Source organism: Chrysemys picta, chromosome 24 (assembly GCF_011386835.1).
Source record: "Chrysemys picta bellii isolate R12L10 chromosome 24, ASM1138683v2, whole genome shotgun sequence".
NCBI lineage: Eukaryota > Metazoa > Chordata > Testudines > Emydidae > Chrysemys > Chrysemys picta.
The window spans coordinates 17,093,734-17,117,029 of record NC_088814.1 but is presented as its reverse complement, the minus strand read 5'-3'; the positions used below and the strand labels follow the sequence as shown (position 1 = coordinate 17,117,029).

Here is a 23,296-nt window from a genome sequence, read left to right as displayed (position 1 = left end):
CGGGGGGGAGGGTGAATAGGGCAGAGAAGGGGGAGGTGGGTACCCGGGGGGAGGGGAGAGGGCACAGAAGGGGAAAGTGGGTACCTGGGCGGGAGAAGACTGATAGGGGAAGGACAAGAGAGGAGCTCTGCATTCCCGCCCATCCGCGTCTCTCCTGCCCCTTCACAGGCCTGTGTCACCCCCAAATACAGCAGCTTCCCCCGCCTGCCACGTGGCCCTTCCCTTGCTGCAGCCCCCCCTTGCTGCCCTCCAGGGCCAAGCCCCCTCACCAGTGTCCCAGGTGCTACCAGCCCTAACCTGGCAGCAGAGGGGCTGAGTGCACCGGAGGACAAACGCAGGCTGTCGGTGTGGGCCAGAGGGAGTGGTGGGTCTCCCCTTCCACCAGCCGGGGGGATTTAATTCTCCCCCTGGATTCATACCCACAGCTCAGCCTGGGTCCCAGCCCAACCAAACTCAGTGTCAGAACAAAGGGACCCAGGCATCCAGGCAAGACCCTCCTCCCAGGCACCTGCAGAAGACCAGGCCAGGCCTGGGATGCCAAGGCCATCCCCAAAGGGGGCACTAGCCCCACCCCATCCCCATAGGTGCATTTCCAGCCCAGAGGTGCCAAGCACAGAATCCACCCGCTGCCCGTCCCAGCGCCCCCCCCCCCCAGGAGGAGCACAAAGCGCTTGGCAAACCCTCAGCTCCACATCAGCCCCCAGAGCCGGAGGGGAGCTATTGACAGACGGGGAAAATGAGGCGCAAGGAGTGTCTCACCCCAGAGCGAAGCCTGGAACCCAGGAGTCCTGACTCCCAACTGCTCAACGGAGCCCTTGCCCCCCAAAGCCAGCACAGGAACCCAGGATCCCCTGCTCCAGCCCAGGGCACCCGCTAGCACTGCCCCGGCCACATGCTCAGCAGGGCTGGTCCCAGGCAGGCCTGCTCTGGCCTGCCTCCCTGCCTCTGTCCAGCACATTGAGCCGATGCCCAGGGAGCCAGCGGCGGGGCCCTGGCCTCCATCCCCACCGCCTCTCTCCCCCAGCCCTGCTGCCAAGGGCACCCGACTCCCAGTGCTCGCAGGACCAGGCCCGGCTCTTACCCAGGCCCTAGGCCAGGCCCATTCTGGGCTAGCTCTGCAGGAGAACCCCAACCGCAGCTCCACTCCCGAGGGCACGGGGGCTCCTTTGAGCCCCAGCAGGAGGGGAAGTAGGCAGGGATGGTACTGGTCATGGGGGGGTACAGGGGAGCCTGTCCACCGTCCCCTGCTCGGGCCAAAGGGGGCAGGACATCCCAGGGATGGCTGAGAGGAAGGGGATGGGACAGCTGCGGGGAGCCTCAAGCCAGTGGACACCGAAATACAGATGGGGCAACTAGGAGCAGGGAAGGCTCAAATCTCAGCCCTACTCCCCGCCCCACACACACACACACACTCACACTAGGGAGACCCCATGTCAGCTGGAGATGCAGCTCCCCACAGACCCCCCTGTTGGGCTCACCCCCCCCATCCTGGCACTGCCTCTCACCCCCCTGGCCCCTCCCAGCACCCAAGACACTGGCTCTCCCGCCCTGCTCAGCGAGTCCTTGGAGGCCCTGGTGCCCCTGATAAGTTCCTCACAGGCAGGAATATGCCACCCTGCCCAGCGTCCTCCCCCACGGCAATGCCACAGGGTGCTAGGGCTGTGGGGAGCTGTGCCCGCGGGCGCTGTGGTGAGGGAATAGGGCATTCCTAGCCCAGTCAATGCGTCTCCGCTGGGGGGACGAGCATGTGACCACCACTCTCTCCTCCTCCAGAGGCCCTCCTGTGCTGGTGAGCGGAGCCTCGCTGGCGGGAGCATGGAAGTGGGGGTGCGGGGCAGAAGTGCAGGCACCCTCGCCCTACAGATGCTCCACCCGGTTCAGCAGGGGCATTTCCAAGTTGGGTGGGGGCCTCCATCCTCCAGCACCAGGCAACAGCCCTGCAGGGTCAGCATGTGCCGTGATCTGGGCTGGTGACCCCTCTGCCAATCACATGGGGCCCCTCCCCTCCCTCCAGCATCAGGACAGACTCCCTAAAGCCCAACCCCACTTCATGGGCAGGGGGTCGCGTCCCCAGCGGGGCTCTGGACCCCAGCCCTGCCCAGCTCTGCCAAGCCTGACCCTGCCTTGGCTGCCCCATCACCAAGGCCTCCAGGCTTCCGCTGCCAGGGCACAGCGCACCCCGAGCCATCCCCACCAGCAGCCCCTCCTCGCTGGCGCAGCTCCACCAGCCGGGACGCGCGCCGAGCGGGAGCCCAAACCTCTGTGGCACAGGACAGATGGCGGGTGATGATCCTGCCCCCAGGCTGCAAGTGGGGAAGAAGCCAATTCCCCAGCTTGAGCCCCCCAGTCCCAGCCTCTTCCCCGGCCCCCCACCATCTTTGTTCCAGCCACAGCCACTTGTGTCCTCCTGGAGAAGGATCCTGGGGATTTAATGGAGCTGCTGCTAGGAAACCGGCTCTAAGCTCCCCCGGACTTGGCAGCACCTGGTTCCCGGGCCAGTCCGCACATGGCCCTTCAAAAGCCAGCTCCAACCTCACTGGGCTGTACCATGTAGGGTCGCCTGGGGATGGACAGAGACAGATGGATGGACAGAGGGGTGTGCAGGGGGACAGACAGACGGAGTGTACGGGGACAGCTGGATAGACGGAAGGGGCGAATGGGGATGGACGGATAGAAGGGTGCACAGCGGGACAGACAGTCGGACAGGGGGGCATGTGTGGGGACAGACGGACAGGCAGATATTCGATAAAGATCGGATCAGCAGTGATCAGGACAATTGGGATCATTTTCTGCCCCCCCCCAAGCGGCTGCCTTGTGGCCAAAGCCCCCTCCCCCCGTGTACACGGGGTGTAAGGGCCCCAGCAGCCGGGGGGGCGGAGCCGGGGACCCAATCTGGCACCAAGGCGCTGTCTCCGGCAGACAATGGTACCATAAAAATAGCGCCGCAAAGGGAGAGAAAAACAAGGATGGGGGGAGGGGTCCGCCCCGACTCCCCCCCCCCCGTGTGTGTACCGGATCCACGGGCTCCCCGAGCCCCAGCCCCCCACGAACGGTCCCTGCCCCAATGCGGACACCCCGGGGCCAGAATCCGGGCAGCAAATCTGCAAACCCCGCCCCGCGAGGGAAAAGGGGGTTAACCCCCGGGGGGGGGGGCGCTGGAGCGGCGGGGGGGGGGGCTGCGGGGTGACGGGGAGGCCCGGGATGGGGGGATGCTTCCAAATCGGCCAGACGTGTCAACCCGGACCTGATTCCAGCCTGAGAGCCCCCCCAGTTCCCGCAGCGCCCCGCGCAGGGACCCCCACAGCTCCCGCAGCCCCCCGCGCAGGGACCCCCACAGCTCCCGCAGCCCCCCGCGCAGGGACCCCCGCACCCCCCCTGCAGGGACAATGTGCACCGTGGGGGGGCTGAGAGCCACTGACCCAAACTGCAAACCCCGCCTGGGCTGGAAACCTGCTCCAGCCTCCAGTTCCAGCCCCGAGCGCTGCAGGACCCCCCGCCCCGGCCGCTCACCCTGCGGGCTGGGCGGCTCCCCCGGAGACTTGCCCGGCGCGGGCCAGATGTTGCCCGCGAGCAGCAGCAGCAGCGGGAGGCAGCGGCCGCGGCGCCGGGGCGGCATCGTGGGAGCCGGAGCCCGCAGCATCCGCCCGGCGGGCGCTACCCGCCCATGGGCCCGGCCCCGCGCAGAGAAACGGCCCCGGCCGCCGCCGCCCGGCTCCTGGTGGGTGGGTGGGACCCGGATCCGCTCCGGCGCGATTGTTCCAGCACCGCGCCGCCCCCTCCCCTGCCCGGCGGGGCCAGCCCGAGCGGCCGGGCTCCCTCTGCCGGGGCTCCGCGGCACAGCCGCTCCGCCAGCCCCCTCCCCAGCTCCGCCCCCCGCCCCTTCCCCGGCTCCCCCCTGGCTGCCCCGCTCCCCGCCCAGTCACCTCCCTCCTTTAGTCCCAGCCCTCCCCGGCTCCCCTCTGCAGCCGCCCAGCTCCTGCTCCCGGTCCACACCTCCTCCCTCTTCTCCCCAGCTGGGCCCGGCTCCCGACCTGACCCTGTTTGGGTCCCAGTTGCTGCATAGACACAGGGAGAGGGGCCCTGCCCCAGAGCTCCCAGTCTCCGCAGCCAGGACAGAGGTGGATCTCTTCCCAGGGAGGGGGGCTCAGGGAAACGGCCCCCAGCAGCATCTCCCGACTCCCAGGCTGGCCCTTCTCCAGCACTCCCCTCCCCTCAGTCTTGGGCTTGCCCAGACGGACCCCGGCCTCCCCCACCTCCCCTCTCACCCCCGTCCCCCAGGTCAGGCTGAGGCCTGTGGGCAGGGGCTGCTCGCCCTGTGGATGCCCATAGGGGCCTTTGCCATCTGGCACCTTTTGGCCCCGGGTCTTTAGCCAAGACAGGTCCTTCCCGCAGGGGAAATGAGGTTTTCTGTCACCTGGTGAACTGGGTGGCATCTTCCGGTCAGCGTCCCTCTGGCTCCATTGCTCCAGGCTGCTCACAGCTTCCCCGAAGGCGGCCCCTCCACAAGCTGCTGCCAGGGGGGTGGAGGAGACCCCCCTTCGCTGGCACAGGGCTGACTGGGGCTGGGCAGTGACCTGGGTTATTTCCCCATCTCGCTGTCTGCTTATCATAACCATGGGGGCGGTTCCCCCACCCCACCCCACCAGCCAAGCCCTGCCCAGAGCAGAGACCAGCAGAGGCCCAACTGCGGGGAGCTGATGGGGGGGCCCATGGGCCCTTCTCCCGGCTCAGCAGTAACAGGCTGGGGAAATGCAGCCTGCCAAGTGCGCTCACCTGTCACTGCTCCCCACAGCCCTCCCCTGCCTGGGGGACGGGCATGAAATTAAACTAGAGCATTGGGGTGGGGCTGGGCTGAGCATGCGGCTGGGAGCCAGGCCTGCTGCATCCCCGGCCTCAGCCGTCCCAGCAGCAAAAGGGGGAGGATCATGTGGCTGCCTCCCGTCCCCCCAGGCTGCCCTGGGAACCACTGAGCTCCTGGCCCAGGTCCCACAGAGCCAGGGCAAGAAGCCAGGAGTCCTGCCGCCTACCCCCTGTTCTAACCACATCACCTACAAACCACTGCCCCCGCGAGCCCCTTCCCCAAATCCGGCCTGGCCCCTAGCCCAGGGGGGACACCCCCAGAATGGCCCAGGCTAGGCATGCTGGATGGGTAGTGCTGGGAGCGCCATTGTGTCCACGGCCCACTGGGCAGCAATGTCCTGCCATTGGCCACCCGGGCCCGTAGGGGGAGCAGTGACCCGATGGGCCCATCCACCTCCTGACACTGTGAGCCCGAGCAGGGCCATGTGGCATGCTGCAGCTGGTGACTCATCTACACTAGAGCTCCTAGCGCTGCCCCTGGCAGAGCAGAGCAGGGCTAGTGCAGCAGTGGGGAAGGGGCTGGCTTCATGGCAACCTGACCAGCCTCACCAGCTGCCCCGTTGTTTAGCAGAGGCTGCTGCAGGCAGCACAGCCGGCTGTGGGGCCAGAGAGGGCAGGGCAGGGGGGCTAGGCTGCGCCAGGCCCACTCGGTGCTTCTGGGACTGGTGGGAGAGCTGGGTTAGTCTGCGCGTTTCAAACTGGCTGCACAATGCGCACACACACCCCACACGAACACACACATACAAACACACATGCCACTATGCCTGCACCCACCCCTACACACACATACCCCTGTGCGTGTGTACACCCCTACACACACACACACGCCCAACACACGCACACACATGCAAACACATGTCCCTGCGCATGCACACCCCCTACACACACACACACACACCCTTGCACATGCACACTCCCTACACACACACACACCCAGAACGCACACACACATGCCCCTGCGCATGCACACCACCACACACACACACACACACTGTGTGTGCACACATACACACACCCATCCTTGCGCATGCACACCCTCTACACACACACGTGTACACCCCTACACATACACACACCCAGTGCGCATGCACACACACACATGCCCCTGCACATGCACACCCCCTAGACGCACACACCCCTGCACGTGCACACACCCCTAACCACACACACATCTGTGCATGCACACCCCTACACACAGTGCGCACACACAATTGCAAACACACACGCCCCAGCGCATGCATACCCCTTACACACACACACCCGTGTGTGCACACACCCCTACACACACACACAATGCACCCAGTGCACTCACACACATGCAAACACACGTGCCCCTGCATATGCACACCCCCTACACACACACACACCCCTGCATGTGCACCCCCCGTGCACACACACACCCCTTACGCACACACACATCCCTGCATGTGCACAGCCCCTACACACACACACACACACACACACACAAACGCTGCTATTTGCTCCCCTCCTCCCCCAATCTCTGCGCTGTGTCATGCTCTTTGCGGTGCCATGTTTAAAACGGGCACTAACTTCCAAGGCTGCAGCCCGTTGAATGTTGCCGGGAGCCCTGGCATGGCTGGTGCTGCCCGGGAGCCAGGCTGCCTGTGTCGTGCCAGGAATGTCAACGTGCTGCACGCAGACCCCCTCCCAGCCAGCTCTGCAGAGGAGGGGGAGGCTGGGTGATGAAGCCGCAGCAGCTCTGCCACCTTGTCCTGCAGCACCAGCCCTGGGAGCAGAGACGCGCCCATGGGCCTGAGCAGGTGTGTGTGTGTGTGTGGGAGGGGGAATAGCAACAGGGAATTTGGGGGGTGCACTCGGGGTCTTTGCAATGCAACCACAAAGCAATATTGTGTCAGTTCCCAGCCCCCCTGTTCCCCCCATGGACCCTGGCTACATGACAGCCCTGTGCAGGGGCTCTGCGCAGCGGGGGCCCGTGGTGCATCGGATCCCATAGCCAGGTCTGTAGGTGGACACATGGGTTGGAAGCTGGTGCCCTGCCTTGGCAGCTGCAGCGTAGAGACAAGGAAGGAAGGTTCGGAAGCCCCATTATTAACCCTCCCCATTTAGAGAGGCTGGAAGAAACCAGCCCTGTCCCAGTCCTCCCTTTGCCACTGCAGCCCTGACTTCCTCCCACACCCCTCACTCCCGACCCGCAACCCCCTGCGATCCCAGCCCTGGGCTCCCCACAATCTGCTGGTGCCCCTCACTCCTGACTCCAGTGCATTATCCACGATCTACAACCTATCCTGGAAAATGATCCTTCACTCTCACAGACCTTGGGAGGCAGGCCAGTCCTCGCTTACAGACAACCCCCCAACCTGAAGCAAATACTCACCAGCAACCACACACCACACCACAGAAACACCAACCCAGGAACCAATCCCTGTAGCAAACCTCGTTGCCTACTCTGTCCCCATATCTACTCTGGTGACACCATCAGAGGACCCAACCACATCAGCCACACCATCAAGGGCTCATTCACCTGCACATCCACTAATGTTATATATGTCATCATGTGCCAGCAATGCCCCTCTGCCATGTACATTGGCCAAACCGGACAGTCCCTCCACAAAAGAATAAATGGACACAAATCGGACATCAGGAGTGGTAACATACATAAGCCAGTAAGTGAACACTTCAATCTCCCTGGTCATTCTATTACAGATTTAAAAGTCACTATCATTGAACAAAAAAACTTCAGAAACAGACTTCAAAGAGAAACAGCAGAACTAAAATTCATTTGCAAATTTAACACCATTAATCTGGGCTTGAATAGGGACTGGGAGTGGCTGGCTCATTACAGAAGCAGCTTTTCCTCTCCTGGAATTGACACCTCCTCATCTATTATTGGGAGTGGACTACATCCACCCTGATTGAATTGGCCCTGTCAACACTGGTTCTCCACTTGCGAAGTAACTCCCTGCTCTCCATGTGTCAGTATATAATGCCTGCATCTGTAACTTTCACTCTATGCATCCGAAGAAGTGAGGTTTTTACTCACGAAAGCTTATGCCCAAATAAATCTGTTAGTCTTTAAGGTGCCACCAGACTCCTTGTTGTTTTTGTAGATACAGACTAACACGGCTACCCTCTGATACTTGCAGTCCCCTGCTATCCCAGCCCTGGGCTCTCCACACTCTGCCAGTGCCCCTCACTCCTGACCCGCAGCCCCCTGAGATCCCAGCCCTGGGCTCCCCTCTACACACAGCTCTGCCGGTGCCCCTCACTCCCAACCCGCAGCCCCCTGTGATCCCAGCCCTGGGCTCCCCACACTCTGCTGGTGCCCCGCTCTCCCAACATTTAACACCCACCGATATTCCCAGCCCTCCATGGCCCCTTGCATTGGCATGGGTGGCATCAGGGACATTTCCCATAGTCACTAATGCCGGGTGCCGCCGTTTGAGGTGCCCTGTATGAGAGTCCAGGAGCCCTCATTTCCTGGGCCCAGTTGCAGCCCCCACCCCCAGGGCCGGTTTAACCACTAGGTGAACTAGGCAGCTGCCTAGGGCACCAAGATCTGGGGACACCAAAAAGCTGTGACCCCAAATTTTTTTTTACACTATTGCTCCCGGCAGGGGGATGGGCCGCTCGCAGCCACTTTAGCACCTACCTCTGCGGGCGTCCTCTGCAACCATGGGCCCCGCCGCCTCCCTCTGCCACGCCTCACATCACTGCCCACCCGCGCCCCCCTGCCAGCCCAGCCCCCTCCCTCCGGCTCTGGCAGTCCCAGACCCCCTGCCGCAGCAGCGGCTGCTGCCCAAGGGCTGCCAGCTGCAGATTGGAGCCAGTGACATCAGCCTGCCTGCAGCCGGCCCTATTGACAGCAATGCAGCGGGGGGGTGGGGGAGGGAGGAAGAGAAGACCGTGGCCACCGGTTCACCTGCAGGAATGGATCATGGCCCTGCAAGAGGATACAGGGTTAAAGAGCTGCAAAAGTGTAACTGTCCTCAGCATGTGCCACCTTCCTAGGCTTCATCCCCATCCATCCCTGCAGCCCTGTGGAGCAGGTAAATGGAGCCCCATTTTGGGAGAAACTGAGGCAGAGAACAGGGACGTGACTTGCCCAAGGTCACCCGGGGAGTCATTGTCGGAGTCTTGCTTTGAACACAGGAGATCGAGACTCCTAGTTCTGCGCTGGCTCAGACCTTAGACCAGGGCCTTCAAGCCCTGAGCTCTGCACCTGCCCACACACGGTATTAATCTGGGGTTCAGGGGCAGCTCACTGCAAGTTTTCAGTGAAGAAACACGGCTGTCTCGAGCCCTTATGGCTACAGGGAATATCTTCCAAAGGTGATGGGCGTCTAGCTGACACAGTTCTGTCTGCCTGAGTCTGCAGCCAGCCTGGGACAACAGCTCTGGGAAATGCAGCAGTAACTGTTAAGTCTAATTACGACACCATCAGAGCCAGATTTTCATGTAACATGGGTGACCAGTGGCGTGGTGCACAACCACTGCAAGTGTGCGAGCAACTCAGGTTAAGTGCAGCTGAACCCTGGGCAGACTGCAGCACCCAAGAGATTTTTGTTCTCCCACTGAATGACAGCAGATGCACCAGTCACTTTACTAGATAAAAGTTTAGTGACCACATTAAAGGGACATGTCCTCCCACTCCCAGCATTAGGCCAACTGCCCCTCATCATTCTCCTGATTGCTTGTATTGTTATTGATGGGAGATCTGCTGTGGATTGAGGGGTGTATATGGACCTGCCTTTGCAGGCTCAGTCCTGGCCTTGAGTGGGCCTGACTGGTATATAAGGGCAGTCAGCAGCGAACCAGCTGAGTGGCGAACAGCAGAGGCTAACAGAGGGAGTTTGCCTGGGAGCCGTCCGAGAGGAGGTACGCTAAGTGCTGCATTAGGGGGGCTGTGTTGGGGAGTATCTGAGTGTCTGCTGCTGGGACAGTTGGTCAGTTTGACCGTGTGCTTGATTGCTTGCTTGTTTGTTTGAAAAGTGTGAATTGGGAGTGCTTTGTTCCAGGTGGGCCTTGAGTGGGCCTGACTGGTATATAAGGGCAGTCAGCAGCGAACCAGCTGAGCGGCGAACAGCAGAAGCTAACAGAGGGAGTTTGCCTGGGGAGAGCTCACTGAGGCTTTCATCTGTGGGTTTCTCTGAGTAGTTCCTGCAACAGTTGAAGAAGCTCTTAAGAGGACATGGTGATATGGAAGGTGAGCGATCCGCTGTTGTAACCTGCACAGGTTGTGTCATGTTTGTCTTTCTTCCACAGGACAGAAGCGACTTTGTCTGTACAAAGTGCAAGCTGGTCTCCATATTGGAAGAGAAGGTTCGAGGGCTGGAGAAACAAGTATCTACTCTGCGTTGCATAAGGGAAAATGAAGATTTCCTGGATAGACGTCAGGAGATGCTTCTCCCACAATGTTCTGAAGATTCAGAGCAGGTGCAGCAGGGACAGAAGGATTGTGAAGAGGTTTGGCAGCATGTGACCTCCAAAGGAGAAAGAGGAGCGTCCATGCACCAGCAATGGAGATACAGGTGAGTAATCATTTCCATGTTCTCTCTACAGGTACTAATGTGGAGAGTGGACTAGATGACCCATCTGAGGGAAGGGAGCAGAAGGAGACTCCACCGATTGGAAGGCAAAAGATGCACTGTCCTAGGGATGGGGGTTCCACGACCACCACTCCCAAGAGGAGGAGGAGGGTGGTGGTGGTTGGGGACTCCCTCCTCAGGGGGACTGAGTCATCTATCTGCCGCCCCGACCGGGAAAACCGAGAGGTCTGCTGCTTGCCAGGAGCTAGGATACACGATGTGACGGAGAGACTGCCGAGACTCATCAAGCCCTCGGATCGCTACCCCTTCCTGCTTCTCCATGTGGGCACCAATGATACTGCCAAGAATGACCTTGAGCGGATCACTGCAGACTACGTGGCTCTGGGAAGAAGGATAAAGGAGTTTGAGGCACAAGTGGTGGTCTCGTCCATCCTCCCTGTGCAAGGAAAAGGCCTGGGTAGAGACCGTCGAATCATGGAAGTCAACGAATGGCTACGCAGGTGGTGTCGGAGAAAAGGCTTTGGATTCTTCGACCATGGGGTGGTGTTCCAAGAAGGAGGAGTGCTAGGCAGCTAACAAAGAGAGGGAAGAGCATCTTCGCAAGCCGGCTGGCTAACCTAGTGAGGAGGGCTTTAAACTAGGTTCACCGGGGGAAGGAGACCAAAGCCTTGAGGTAAGTGGGGAAATGGGATCCTGGGAGGAAGCACAAGCAGGAGAGCACAAGAGGGGAGGACTCCTGTCTCATACTGAGAAAGAGGGACGATCGATGAGTTATCTTAAGTGCCTATACACAAAGGCAAGAAGCCTGGGAAACAAGCAGGGAGAACTGGAAGTCCTAGCACAGTCAGGGAACCATGATGCGATTGGAATAACAGAGACTTGGTGGGATAACTCACATGACTGGAGTACTGTCATGGATGGATATAAACTGTTCAGGAAGGACAGGCAGGGCAGAAAAGGTGGGGGGAGTTGCATTGTATGTAAGAGAGGAGTATGACTGCTCAGAGCTCCGGTATGAAACTGCAGAAAAACCTGAGAGTCTCTGGATAAAGTTGAGAAGTGTGAGCAACAAGGGGGATGTCGTGGTTGGAGTCTGCTATAGACCACCAGACCAGGGGGATGAGGTGGACGAGGCTTTCTTCTGGCAACTAGCAGAAGTTGCTAGATCGCAGGCCCTGGTTCTCATGGGAGGCTTTAATCACCCTGATATCTGCTGGGAGAGCAATACAGCGGTGCACAGACAATCCAGGAAGTTTTTGGAAAGTGTAGGGGACAATTTCCTGGTGCAAGTGCTGGAGGAACCAACTAGGGGCAGAGCTTTTCTTGACCTGCTGCTCACAAACAGGGAAGAACTAGTAGGGGAAGCAAAAGTGGATGGGAACCTGGGAGGCAGTGACCATGAGATGGTCGAGTTCAGGATCCTGACACAAGGAAGAAAGGAGAGCAGCAGAATACGGAGCCTGGACTTCAGAAAAGCAGACTTTGACTCCCTCAGGGAACAGATGGGCAGGATCCCCTGGGAGAATAACATGAAGGGCAAAGGGGTCCAGGAGAGCTGGCTGTATTTTAAAGAATCCTTATTGAGGTTGCAGGAACAAACCATCCCGATGTGTAGAAAGAATAGTAAATATGGCAGGCGACCAGCTTGGCTAAACAGTGAAATCCTTGCTGATCTTAAACGCAAAAAAGAAGCTTACAAGAAGTGGAAGATTGGACAAATGACCAGGGAGGAGTATAAAAATATTGTTCAGGCATGCAGGAGTGAAATCAGGAAGGCCAAATCACATTTGGAGTTGCAGCTAGCAAGAGATGTTAAGAGTAACAAGAAGGGTTTCTTCAGGTATGTTAGCAACAAGAAGAAAGTCAAGGAAAGTGTGGGCCCCTTACTGAATGAGGGAGGCAACCTAGTGACCGAGGATGTGGAAAAAGCTAATGTACTCAATGCTTTTTTTGCCTCTGTCTTCATGAACAAGGTCAGCTCCCAGACTGCTGCACTGGGCAGCACAATATGGGGAGAAGGTGACCAGCCCTCTGTGGAGAAAGAAGTGGTTCGGGACTATTTAGAAAAACTGGACGTGCACAATTCCATGGGGCCGGATGCGCTGCATCCGAGGGTGCTAAAGGAGTTGGCGGGTGAGATTGCAGAGCCATTAGCCATTATTTTTGAAAACTCATGGCGATTGGGGGAGGTCCCGGATGACTGGATAAAGGCTAATGTAGTGCCCATCTTTTAAAAAGGGAAGAAGGAGGATCCGGGGAACTACAGGCCAGTCAGCCTCACCTCAGTCCCTGGAAAAATCATGGAGCAGGTCCTCAAGTAATCAATTATGAAACACTTAGTGGGGAGGAAAGTGATCAGGAACAGTCAGCATGGATTCAACAAGGGGAAGTCGTGCCTGACTAACCTAATTGCCTTCTATGATGAGATAACTGGCTCTGTGGATGAGGGGAAAGCAGTGGATGTGTTATTCCTTGACTTTAGCAAAGCTTTTGATACGCTCTCCCACAGTATTCTTGCCGCCAAGTTAAAGAAGTATGGGCTGGATGAATGGACTGTAAGGTGGATAGACAGCTGGCTGGATCGTCGGGCTCAACGGGTAGTGATCAATGGCTCCATGTCTAGTTGGCAGCCGGTTTCAAGCGGAGTGCCACAAGGGTCGGTCCTGGGGCCGGTTTTGTTTAATATCTTTATTAATGATCTGGAGGATGGTGTGGACTGCACTCTCAGCTAGTTTGCAGATGACACTAAACTAGGAGGCGTGGTAGATACACTAGAGGGTAGGGATCGGATACAGAGGGACCTAGACAAATTAGAGGATTGGGCAGAAAAAAACCTGATGAGGTTCAACAAGGACAAGTGCAGAGTCCTGCACTTAGGACGGAAGAATCCCATGCACTGCTACAGACTAGGGACCGAATGGCTAGGTAGCAGTTCTGCAGAAAAGGACCTAGGGGTCACAGTGGACGAGAAGCTGGATATGAGTCAACAGTGTGCTCTTGTTGCCAAGAAGGCTAACGGCATTTTGGGCTGTATAAGTAGGGGCATTGCCAGCAGATCGAGGAACGTGATCGTTCCCCTTTATTCGACATTGGTGAGGCCTCATCTAGAATACTGTGTCCAGTTTTGGTCCCCACACTACAAGAAGGATGTGGAAAAATTGGAAAGAGTCCAGCGGAGGGCAACAAAAATGATTAGGGGTCTGGAGCACATGACTTATGAGGAGAGCCTGAGGAAACTGGGATTGTTTAGTCTCCAGAAGAGAAGAATGAGGGGGGATTTGATAGCAGCCTTCAACTACCTAAAGGGGGGTTCCAAAGAGGATGGAGCTCGGCTGTTCTCAGTGGTGGCAGATGACAGAACAAGGAGCAATGGTCCCAAGTTGCAGTGGGGGAGGTCCAGGATGGATATCAGGAAAAACTATTTCACTAGGAGGGTGGTGAAACACTGGAATGCGTTACCTACGGAGGTGGTGGAGTCTCCTTCCTTGGAGGTTTTTAAGGCCCGGCTTGACAAAGCCCAGGCTGGGATGATTTAGCTGGGAATTGGTCCTGCTTTGAGCAGGGGGTTGGACTGGATGACCTCTTGTGGTCCCTTCCAACTCTGATATTCTATGATTCTATGATTCTAAGGAGAGTTCCTGAAGCAAAGCCACAGGGGTCTCTGAGGTTTACCTGGCCCTGCGCCCGTCCTTCCTGGCTGATGTCAGCATCTCTCTCTGAGGTCACCACCTCCCTAACACCTTTGACCAATAGGCTGAGGTCCTGCAAAAGGCCTTTGTGATGTCACTGCCACACCCAACCAAACCCTGAAGTGCTAATGTCCTGATGCTGGCCTGACACTTTGAAGGTTTGAGCTACTCTCTGTGGATCACCCCATCAATGCGTCTTCATTCTAGGAAGCAAGCCGGCTAGACAGTAAAACATCAGAGGCTGCTTCCAATGCTACACTCAGTGTTTCCAAAATTAGTAGACTTTAAGGCCACAAGAGACCTTTAGAGCATCTTATCTAAGCCCCTGCATATCATAGGCTTCCTGTATAGTACAATAGTTACTTTTTGGGCACACACATTCCAGAAAGGCATCTAGTCTTCATGAAATGACATCAAGAGATGGAGAATCCACCACTTTCCCTTTTAGTGAGTGCCAGGGGGCTCCATTTCCCCTTCCACTAGCTCCCCATTTACAGTGATCCAGAGCAGTAGCTGCAGCAGGGAGCAGGAGTTCCTGATGGCCTCAGAGGCACAGCCACTGCAGTGTCTCAGGCACCTGGCGCAAGTGCCGGATGAAGCGGAGCTGATGCATCACTTTGGCCGTGACGTCCTCCTGCTGCAAGGGAACGAGAACCTGTCAGAGACTCAAACGCCCTGAGGAATCAGGGGGAATTAAGGGCACATGGAACCAGCAGTATTTCCCTCAGCACCTGCCCACCACTGAGGGATGAATTCACCTCCTGAACCCCAGAATGGAGTCTTCTTGTCCTTTCTAGTAACCTCCAGTGCCAACCCCCCTCCTTGTAGGGTGAGCTCCTGCTACCTCCCCCTCAGTGCCCCTAACAGCTGTTCCACCTCCAAACCACAGCTCAAGTTATCAGAACCCTCTTCTCATGTTGGGCAGGGAGGTGGCTCTAGCAGGGCGGGCAGGAGGGATTCTGGCAGCAGTGAAGTGGGTTGCGGGGAGGTTGCGATCTTGTCCCAAGTCATCCCAGACACTAATGCTAAGACACAGGATGGCAGCATCTAGTGTCAGTGCAGTCCAAGCACTATTTCAACCCCACAGTTTTGGATCAACTTCCCACAAGGGGAGGTGAAGAGCACCCCCAGCAACACACACACACAGCACTCCTGGTGGTGGGAGGGGAACAGGAGAAAGGACAAAAGAAGTAAGAGATGAAGAGAAAGGAAGGAGGGATGGAGGAAAAGGTAAAACGAAAAGGACAAAACCTAATGTCCCCAGAGATTCCTCAGGACAAAATCCCAGGTGGGCTAGAGAATTCTCCCACCTTGAACTACTGTTTTCCATGCCTAGAATTCAGCTGGCACCAGGTGGATCAGACTGAACAGGTTACAAACCTCTTGGAGGCTCTTACCTTCTCAACAGGGACGTCTGTTTTCTAGTAAAATCAGTAAAAGGAAAGGACAAAACTCGAAAGAGGTTCCACCCCGCACTCACATACGTGAACCCTAATACTCTCTCAAACAGAGACCTAGAGAAGAAGAATTCCTGAAGCTAAGCCAGAGGGGTCTACGAGGTTTTCTTGGCTCTGCACCCCTATCCTGCCTGGCTTATGTCAGCATCTCTCTGTGAGGTCACCACCTCCCCACCACCTTTGACCAATAGGCTGAGGTCCTGCAAAAGGCCTTTGTGATGTCACTGCCACACACACCCATCCCCTGAAGTGCTAATGTCCTGCTGCTGGCCTGATACTTTGAAGATTTGAGCTACTCCCTGTGGATCACCCCACTCAATGCCTGTTCATTCTAGGAAGCAAGCCAGCTAGACAGTAAAACATCAGAGGCTGCTCCCAATGCTACACTCAGTGTTTCCAAAATTAGTGGACTTTATGGCCAGAAGAGACCTTTAGAGCGTCTCATCTGAGCCCCTCCATATCATAGGCTTCCTGTATAGTACAAAACTGTGGGGTTGAAATAGTGTTTGTGAACACTATTAAACTAGTGTTTTCCATGCCTAGAATTCAGCGGCACCAGATGGATCGGACTGAGCAGGTTCCAAAACCTTTTGGAGGCTCTTACCTTCTAAACAGGGACGTCTGGTTTCTAGTAAAATCAGTAAAAAGAAAGGAGAAAACTCGAAAGAGGCTCCTGCTCGCACTCACATACGTGAACCCTCATACTCTCTCAGTCCTCAAAGAGAGACCTCGAGAAGGAGACTTGCTGAAGCAAAGCCACAGGGGTCTCTGAGGTTTCCCTGACCCTGCGCCCCTGTCCTGCCTGTCTGATGTCAGCATCTCTCTCTGAGGTCACTACATCCCTAAAACCTTTGACCAATAGGCTGAGGTCCTGCAAAAGGCCTTTGTGATGTCACTGCCACACCCACCCATCCTCTGAAGTGCTAATGTCCTGCTGCTGGCCTGACACTTTGAAGGTTTGAACTCCTCTCTGTGCATCACCCCACAAAATGGGTCTTCATTCTAGGAAGCAAGCCGGCTAGACAGTAAAACATCAGAGGCTGCTCCCAATGCTACATTCAGTGTTTCCAAAATTAGTAGACTTTATGGTCAGAAGAGACCTTTAGAGCATCTCATCTAACCCCCTGCATTTCATAGGCTTCCTGTATAGTACAATAGTTACTTTTTGGGCACACACATTCCAGAAAGGCATCTAGTCTTCATTCGATGACATCAAGAGATGGAGAATACACCACTTTCCCTTTTAGTGAATGCCAGGGGGCTCCATTTCCCCTTCCACTAGCTCCCTATTTACAGTGAGCCAGAGCAGTACCTGCAGCAGGGAGCAGGAGTTGCTGAAGGCCTCAGAGGCACAACACCTGCAGAGTCTCAGGCACCTGGCGCAAGTGCCGGATGAGGCGGAGCTGGTGCATCACTTTGACCCTGACGTCCTCCTGCTGCAAGGGAACGAGAACCTGTCAGAGACTCAAACGCCCCGAGGAAACAGGGGGAATTAAGGGCACCTGGAACCAGCAGTATTTCCACCCATCACCTGCCCACCACTGAGGGATGAATTCACCTCCTGAACCCCAGAATGGAGTCTTCTTGTCCTCTCTAGTAACCTCCAGTGCCAAACTCCCTCCTTGTAGGATGAGCTCCCTGCTACCTCCCCCTCAGTGCCCTTGACAGCTGTTCCACCTCCAAACCACAGCTCAAGTTATCAGAACCCTCTTCTCCACCCCCACCCAGGTTGGGCAGGGAGGCGGCTCTAGCAGGGGGGGCAGGAGGGATTCTGCCAGCAGTAAAGTGCGTTGCGGGGAGGTTGAGATCTTGCCCCAAGTCATGCCAGACACTGATGCTATTCCACAGGATGGCAGCATCTAGTGTCAGTGGAGTCCAAGCACTATTTCAACCCCACAGTTTTGGATCAACTCCCAACAAGGGGAAGTGAAGAGCACCCCCAGCAACACACACACACACACACACACACACACACACACACACACACACACACACACACCACTCCTGGTGGTGGGAAGGGAACAAAAGAAGTAAGAGATGAAGAGAAAGGAAGGAGGGATGGAGGAAAAGGTAAAACGAAAAGGACAAACCCTAATGTCCCCAGTGATTCTACGGGACAAAATCCCAGGGAGGGAATAAAATTCTGCCACCTTAAACTACTGTTTTCCATGCCTAGAATTCAGCTGGCACCAGGTGGATCAGACTGAACAGGTTACAAACCTCTCCGAGGCTCTTACCTTCTCAACAGGGACGTCTGTTTTCTAGTAAAATCAGTCAAAGGAAAGGAGAAAACTCGAAAGAGGTTCCTCCTCGCACTCACATACGTGAACCCTAATACTCTCTCAGTCCTCAAAGAGAGACCTCCAGAAGGAGACTTGCTGAAGCAATAACAGAGACTTGGTGGGATAACTCACATGACTGGAATACGGTCATGGATGGATATAAACTGTTCAGGAAGGACAGGCAGGGCAGAAAAGGTGGGGGGAGTTGCATTGTATGTAAGAGAGGAGTATGACTGCTCAGAGCTCCGGTATGAAACTGCAGAAAAACCTGAGAGTCTCTGGATAAAGTTGAGAAGTGTGAGCAACAAGGGGGATGTCGTGGTTGGAGTCTGCTATAGACCACCAGACCAGGGGGATGAGGTGGACGAGGCTTTCTTCTGGCAACTAGCAGAAGTTGCTAGATCGCAGGCCCTGGTTCTCATGGGAGACTTTAATCACCCTGATATCTGCTGGGAGAGCAATACAGCGGTGCACAGACAATCCAGGAAGTTTTTGGAAAGTGTAGGGGACAATTTCCTGGTGCAAGTGCTGGAGGAACCAACTAGGGGCAGAGCTTTTCTTGACCTGCTGCTCACAAACAGGGAAGAATTAGTAGGGGAAGCAAAAGTGGATGGGAACCTGGGAGGCAGTGACCATGAGATGGTCGAGTTCAGGATCCTGACACAAGGAAGAAAGGAGAGCAGCAGAATACGGAGCCTGGACTTCAGAAAAGCAGACTTTGACTCCCTCAGGGAACAGATGGGCAGGATCCCCTGGGAGAATAACATGAAGGGCAATGGGGTCCAGGAGTGCTGGCTGTATTTTAAAGAATCCTTATTGCGGTTGCAGGAACAAACCATCCCGATGTGTAGAAAGAATAGTAAATATGGCAGGCGACCAGCTTGGCTAAACAGTGAAATCCTTGCTGATCTTATGAGGAGAGCCTGAGGGAACTGGGATTGTTTAATCTCCAGAAGAGAAGAATGAGGGGGGATTTGATAGCAGCCTTCAACTACCTGAAGGGGGGTTCCAAAGAGGATGGAGCTCGGCTGTTCTCAGTGGTGGCAGATGACAGAACAAGGAGCAATGGTCTCAAGTTGCAGTGGGGGAGGTCCAGGTTGGATATTAGGAAACACTATTTCACTAGGAGGGTGGTGAAGCACTGGAATGCGTTACCTAGGGAGGTGGTGGAGTCTCCTTCCTTGGAGGTTTTTAAGGTCCGGCTTGACAAAGCCCTGGCTGTGATGATTTAGTTGGGAATTGATCCTGCTTTGAGCAGGGGGTTGGACTAGATGACCTCTTGAGGTCCCTTCCAACCCTGATATTCTATGACTCTATGATTCCATGAAAGCCACAGGGGTCTCTGAGGTTTCCCTGGCCCTAAGCCCCTGTCCTGCCTGGCTGATGTCAGCATCTCTCTCGGAGGTCACCACCTCCCTAACACCTTTGACCAATAGGTTGAGGTCCTGCAAAAGGCCTTTCTGATGTCACTGCCACACCCAACCAAACCCTGAAGTGCTATTGTCCTGCCGCTGACCAGACACTTTGAAGGTTTAAGCTACTCCCTGTGGATCAAGCCACTCAATGCGTCTTCATTCTAGGAAGCAAGACGGCTAGACAGTAAAACATCAGAGGCTGCTCCCAACGCTACACTCAGTGTTTCGAAAATTAGTGGACTTTATGGCAACAAGAGACCTTTAGAGCATCTAATCTAACCCCTTGCATATCTGGGGCCTGGTCTACACTACGGGTTTAGGTCGACTTTAGCAGCGTTAAATCGAATTAAGCCTGGACACGTCCACACGACGAGGCCCTTTCTTTCGACTTAAAGGGTCCTTTAAATCGGTTTCTTTACACCACCTCCGACGAGGGGATTAGCGATAAAACCGGCCTTTGCGGGTCGGATTTGGGGTAGTGTGGATGGAATTCGACGTTATTGGCCTCCAGGAGCTATCCCACAGTGCTTCATTGTGACCGCTCTGGACAGCACTCTCAACTCAGATGCACTGACCAGGTAGACAGGAAAAGATCCGCGAACGTTTGAATTTCATTTCCTGTTTGCTCAGCGTGGAGAGCACAGGTGACCACGCAGAGCTCATCAGCACAGGTAATCGTGATGGAGTCCCAGGATCGCAAAAGAGCTCCAGCATGGACCGAACGGGAGATACGGGATCTGCTCGCCATATGGGGAGACAAATCAGTGCTAGCTGAACTCCATAGCAGTAAAAGAAATGGCAAAGTATTAGAAAAGGTCTCCAAGGCCATGAAGGACCGGGGCCATAACAGGGACACACAGCAGTGCCGCGTGAAAATTAAGGAGCTACGGCAAGCCTACCACAAAGCCAGAGAAGCAAACGGAAGGTCCGGGAGAGAGCCGCAAACTTGCCACTTCTACGCGGAGCTGCATGCCATTCTAGGGGGTGCAGCCACCACTACCCCAACCGTGTGCTTTGACTCCATCAATGGAGAAACACACAGGGATGACGGTTCGGGGAACGAGGAAGATGAGGATGGAGGTACTGTAGGTAGCTCACAGCAGCAAGAAAGCGGAGAAACCGGTTTCCCCAACAGCCAGGTTATGTTTGTGACCCTGGACCTGGAACCAGTAACCCCCGAACTCACCCAAGACCCTCAGGGCACACAGGAGACCTCTGGTGAGTGTACCTTTGTAAATATTTGTAAACATTACACATGGTTTAAAAGCAAGCGTGTTTAATGATTAATTTTCCCTGGCAATCGTGGCCAGTACATCTACTGGAAAAGTCTGTTAACGTGTATGGGGATGGAGCGGAAATCCTCCAGGGACATCTCCAGAAAGCTCTCCTTCATGGAGAAATGGGGTGATTTTATTAAGGGGACATTCAGAGGCGCCCGTTCCTGCTCTTCTGAACAGAAATGTTCCCCGCTGTTAACCACGCGGTGGGGGGAGGGGTGAAGTGATCATCCCAGAGAATCGTGTGTGTGTGTGTGGGGGGGGGGGGGTTTACTTGGGTTTGTGCCGCATGTTAACCGGGAAACCGCAGCCCCTCCTTTTACACTGAAAACCCATTTTAAATGGACAACCCAATTCATCCTTGATATGGGAAATGCGCTGCTGTTTGAAACCTTTCCCACATGTTAAGAAGGTTAAAAAAGCCAAAACACTGTGGCCTACCATGGCTGCCTGCAAGCCGAAATATGCGACCTTGTAATGAAAGAGTGTACCCATTGTTCTCTAAAATGTGTCTTTTTTAACCACCTCTCCCTTCTCCTCCACCAGCTGCAAATGTTTCTCCTTCGCAGAGGCTAGTGAACATTAGAAAGAGAAAACGTAGGACGAGGGACGATATGTTCACGGAGCTGCAGATGTCCTCCCACGCTGATAGAGCACAGCAGAATGCGTGGAGGCAGTCAATGTCGGAGATGAGAAAAGCACAATATGAACGAGAGGAGAGGTGGCGGGCTGAAGACGATAGGTGGCGTCAGCTTGCAGACAGACGGCAAGAGTCAATGCTCCGTCTGCTGGAGCATCAAACTGATATGCTTGAGCGTATGGTTGAGCTGCAGGAAAGGCAGCAGGAGCAGAGACCGCCGCTACAGCCCCTGTTTAACCAACAGCCCTCCTCTCCAAGTTCCATAGCCTCCTCACCCAGATGCCCAAGAACACGGTGGGGGGGCCTCCGTCCACCCAGTCACTCCACCCCAGATGATCGCCCAAGCATCAGAAGGCTGGCCTTCAATAAGACTTAAAGTTTTAAAATGCAGTGTGTCCTTTTCCATCCCTCCTCCCCCACCCTTCCCAGGCTACCTTGGCAATTATCCCCCTACTTCTGTGAGGAACTAATAAAGAATGCATGAATGTGAAAAAACAATGACTTTATTGCCTCTGCAAGCGGTGCTCGAATTGGGGAGGGGAGGGTGGGGTGGGGTGGTTGGTTTACAGGGAAGTAGAGTGAACCGGGTCGGGGCGGGGGGGTTGGAGGGTTCATCAAGGAGAAACAAACAGAAGTTTCACACAGTAGCCTGGCCAGTCACAAAACTCGTTTTCAAAGCTTCTCGATGCGCACTGCGCCCTGCTGTGCTCCTCTAACCGCCCTGGTGTCTGGCTGCGCGTAATCAGCGGCCAGGCGAGTTGCCTCAACCTCCCACCCCGCCATAAATGTCTCCCCCTTACTCTCACAGATATTGTGGAGTGCACAGCAAGCAGCAATAACAATGGGGATATTCTTTTCGCTGAGGTCTGAGCGAGTCAGTAAGCTGCACCAGCGCGCTTTTAAACGTCCAAATGCACATTCCACCACCATTCGGCACTTGCTCAGCCTGTAGTTGAACAGGTCCTGACTCCTGTCCAGGCTGCCTGTGTACGGCTTCATGAGCCATGGCATTAAGGGGTAGGCTGGGTCCCCAAGGATCACGATAGGCATTTCAACATCCCCAACGGTTATTTTCTGGTCCGGGAAGAAAGTCCCTTCCTCCAGCTGTCGAAACAGACCAGAGTTCCTGAAGACGCGAGCATCATGTACCTTTCCCGGCCATCCCACGTTGATGTTGGTGAAACGTCCCTTGTGATCCACCAGGGCTTGCAGCAGCATTGAAAAGTACCCCTTGCGGTTTACGTAGTCGGTGGCTTGGTGCTCCGGTGACAAGATAGGGATATGGGTTCCGTCTATGGCCCCGCCACAGTTTGGGAATCCCATTTCAGCAAAACCATCCACTATTGACTGCACGTTGCCCAGAGTCACTGCCCTTGATATCACCAGGTCTTTCATTGCCCTGGCAAATTGGATCACAGCAGCCCCCACCGTAGATTTGCCCACTCCAAATTGATTCCCGACTGACCGGTAGCTGTCTGGCGTTGCAAGCTTCCACAGGGCTATCGCCACTCGCTTCTCAACTGTGAGGGCTGCTCTCATCTTGGTATCCTGGCGTTTCAGGGCAGGGGAAAGCAAGTCACAAAGTTCCATGAAAGTGCCCTTACGCATGCGAAAGTTTCGCAGCCACTGGGAATCGTCCCATACCTGCAGCACGATGCGGTCCCACCAGTCTGTGCTTGTTTCCCGGGCCCAGAATCGGCGTTCCACGGCATGAACCTGCCCCAGTGACACCATGATTTCCACATTGCTGGGGCCTGTGCCTTGTGAGAGGTCTATGTCCATGTCAATTTCCTCATCACTCTCATCGCCGCGCTGCAATCGCCTTCTCGGCTGGTCCGGGTTTCGCCTTGGCATGTCCTGGCTCTGCATATACTCCAGGACAATGCGCGTGGTGTTCATAGTGCTCATAATTGCCGCGGTGATCTGAGCGGGCTCCATGATCCCAGTGCTAGCTATGGCGCCTGGTCTGAAAAAAGGCGCGAAACTAGTATCTGATGGACCAGGAGAAGGAGGGAGGGCCGAGTGACGACATGGCGTACAGGTACAGGAACAGGGAATTAAAATCAAGAAAGGTGGCTGTGCATCAGGGAGAAACACAAACAACTGTCACACAGAATGGTCCCCCCAAAGATTAAACTGAAAACCCTG

At 55.6% G+C, this 23,296-nt stretch overlaps 2 protein-coding genes across 2 annotated transcripts in view; one reads left to right on the top strand and one right to left on the bottom strand.

The window, feature by feature from the left end:
- FAM171A2 (family with sequence similarity 171 member A2) overlaps nt 1–4,631 on the bottom strand; it is a 38,296-nt gene extending 33,665 nt beyond the window's left edge. Inside the window, 1 exon segment of the mRNA XM_065577559.1 lies at nt 4,415–4,631. Within this exon segment, the coding sequence (XP_065433631.1) occupies nt 4,415–4,616 (202 nt within the window). The 5' untranslated portion in view covers nt 4,617–4,631.
- Nucleotides 4,632–19,911: 15,280 nt separating this feature from the next.
- On the top strand, nt 19,912–21,524 carry LOC135977333 (myb/SANT-like DNA-binding domain-containing protein 2). The gene is made up of 2 exons (XM_065577698.1): nt 19,912–20,449; nt 21,055–21,524. The coding sequence occupies exons 1-2, from the start codon at nt 19,912–19,914 to the stop codon at nt 21,522–21,524; spliced, it is 1,008 nt and encodes a 335-aa protein (XP_065433770.1).
- The last annotated feature ends 1,772 nt before the right edge of the window (nt 21,525–23,296 follow it).

Excerpts from the sequence above, each read along its gene's own strand:
- LOC135977333 (XM_065577698.1), top strand. The coding sequence starts at position 19,912 with ATGGAGTCCCAGGATCGCAAAAGAGCTCCAGCATGGACCGAACGGGAG. Across the intron at positions 20,450-21,054 it reads GGGCACACAGGAGACCTCTG|CTGCAAATGTTTCTCCTTCG; the intron begins GTGAGTGTACCT and ends CTCCTCCACCAG.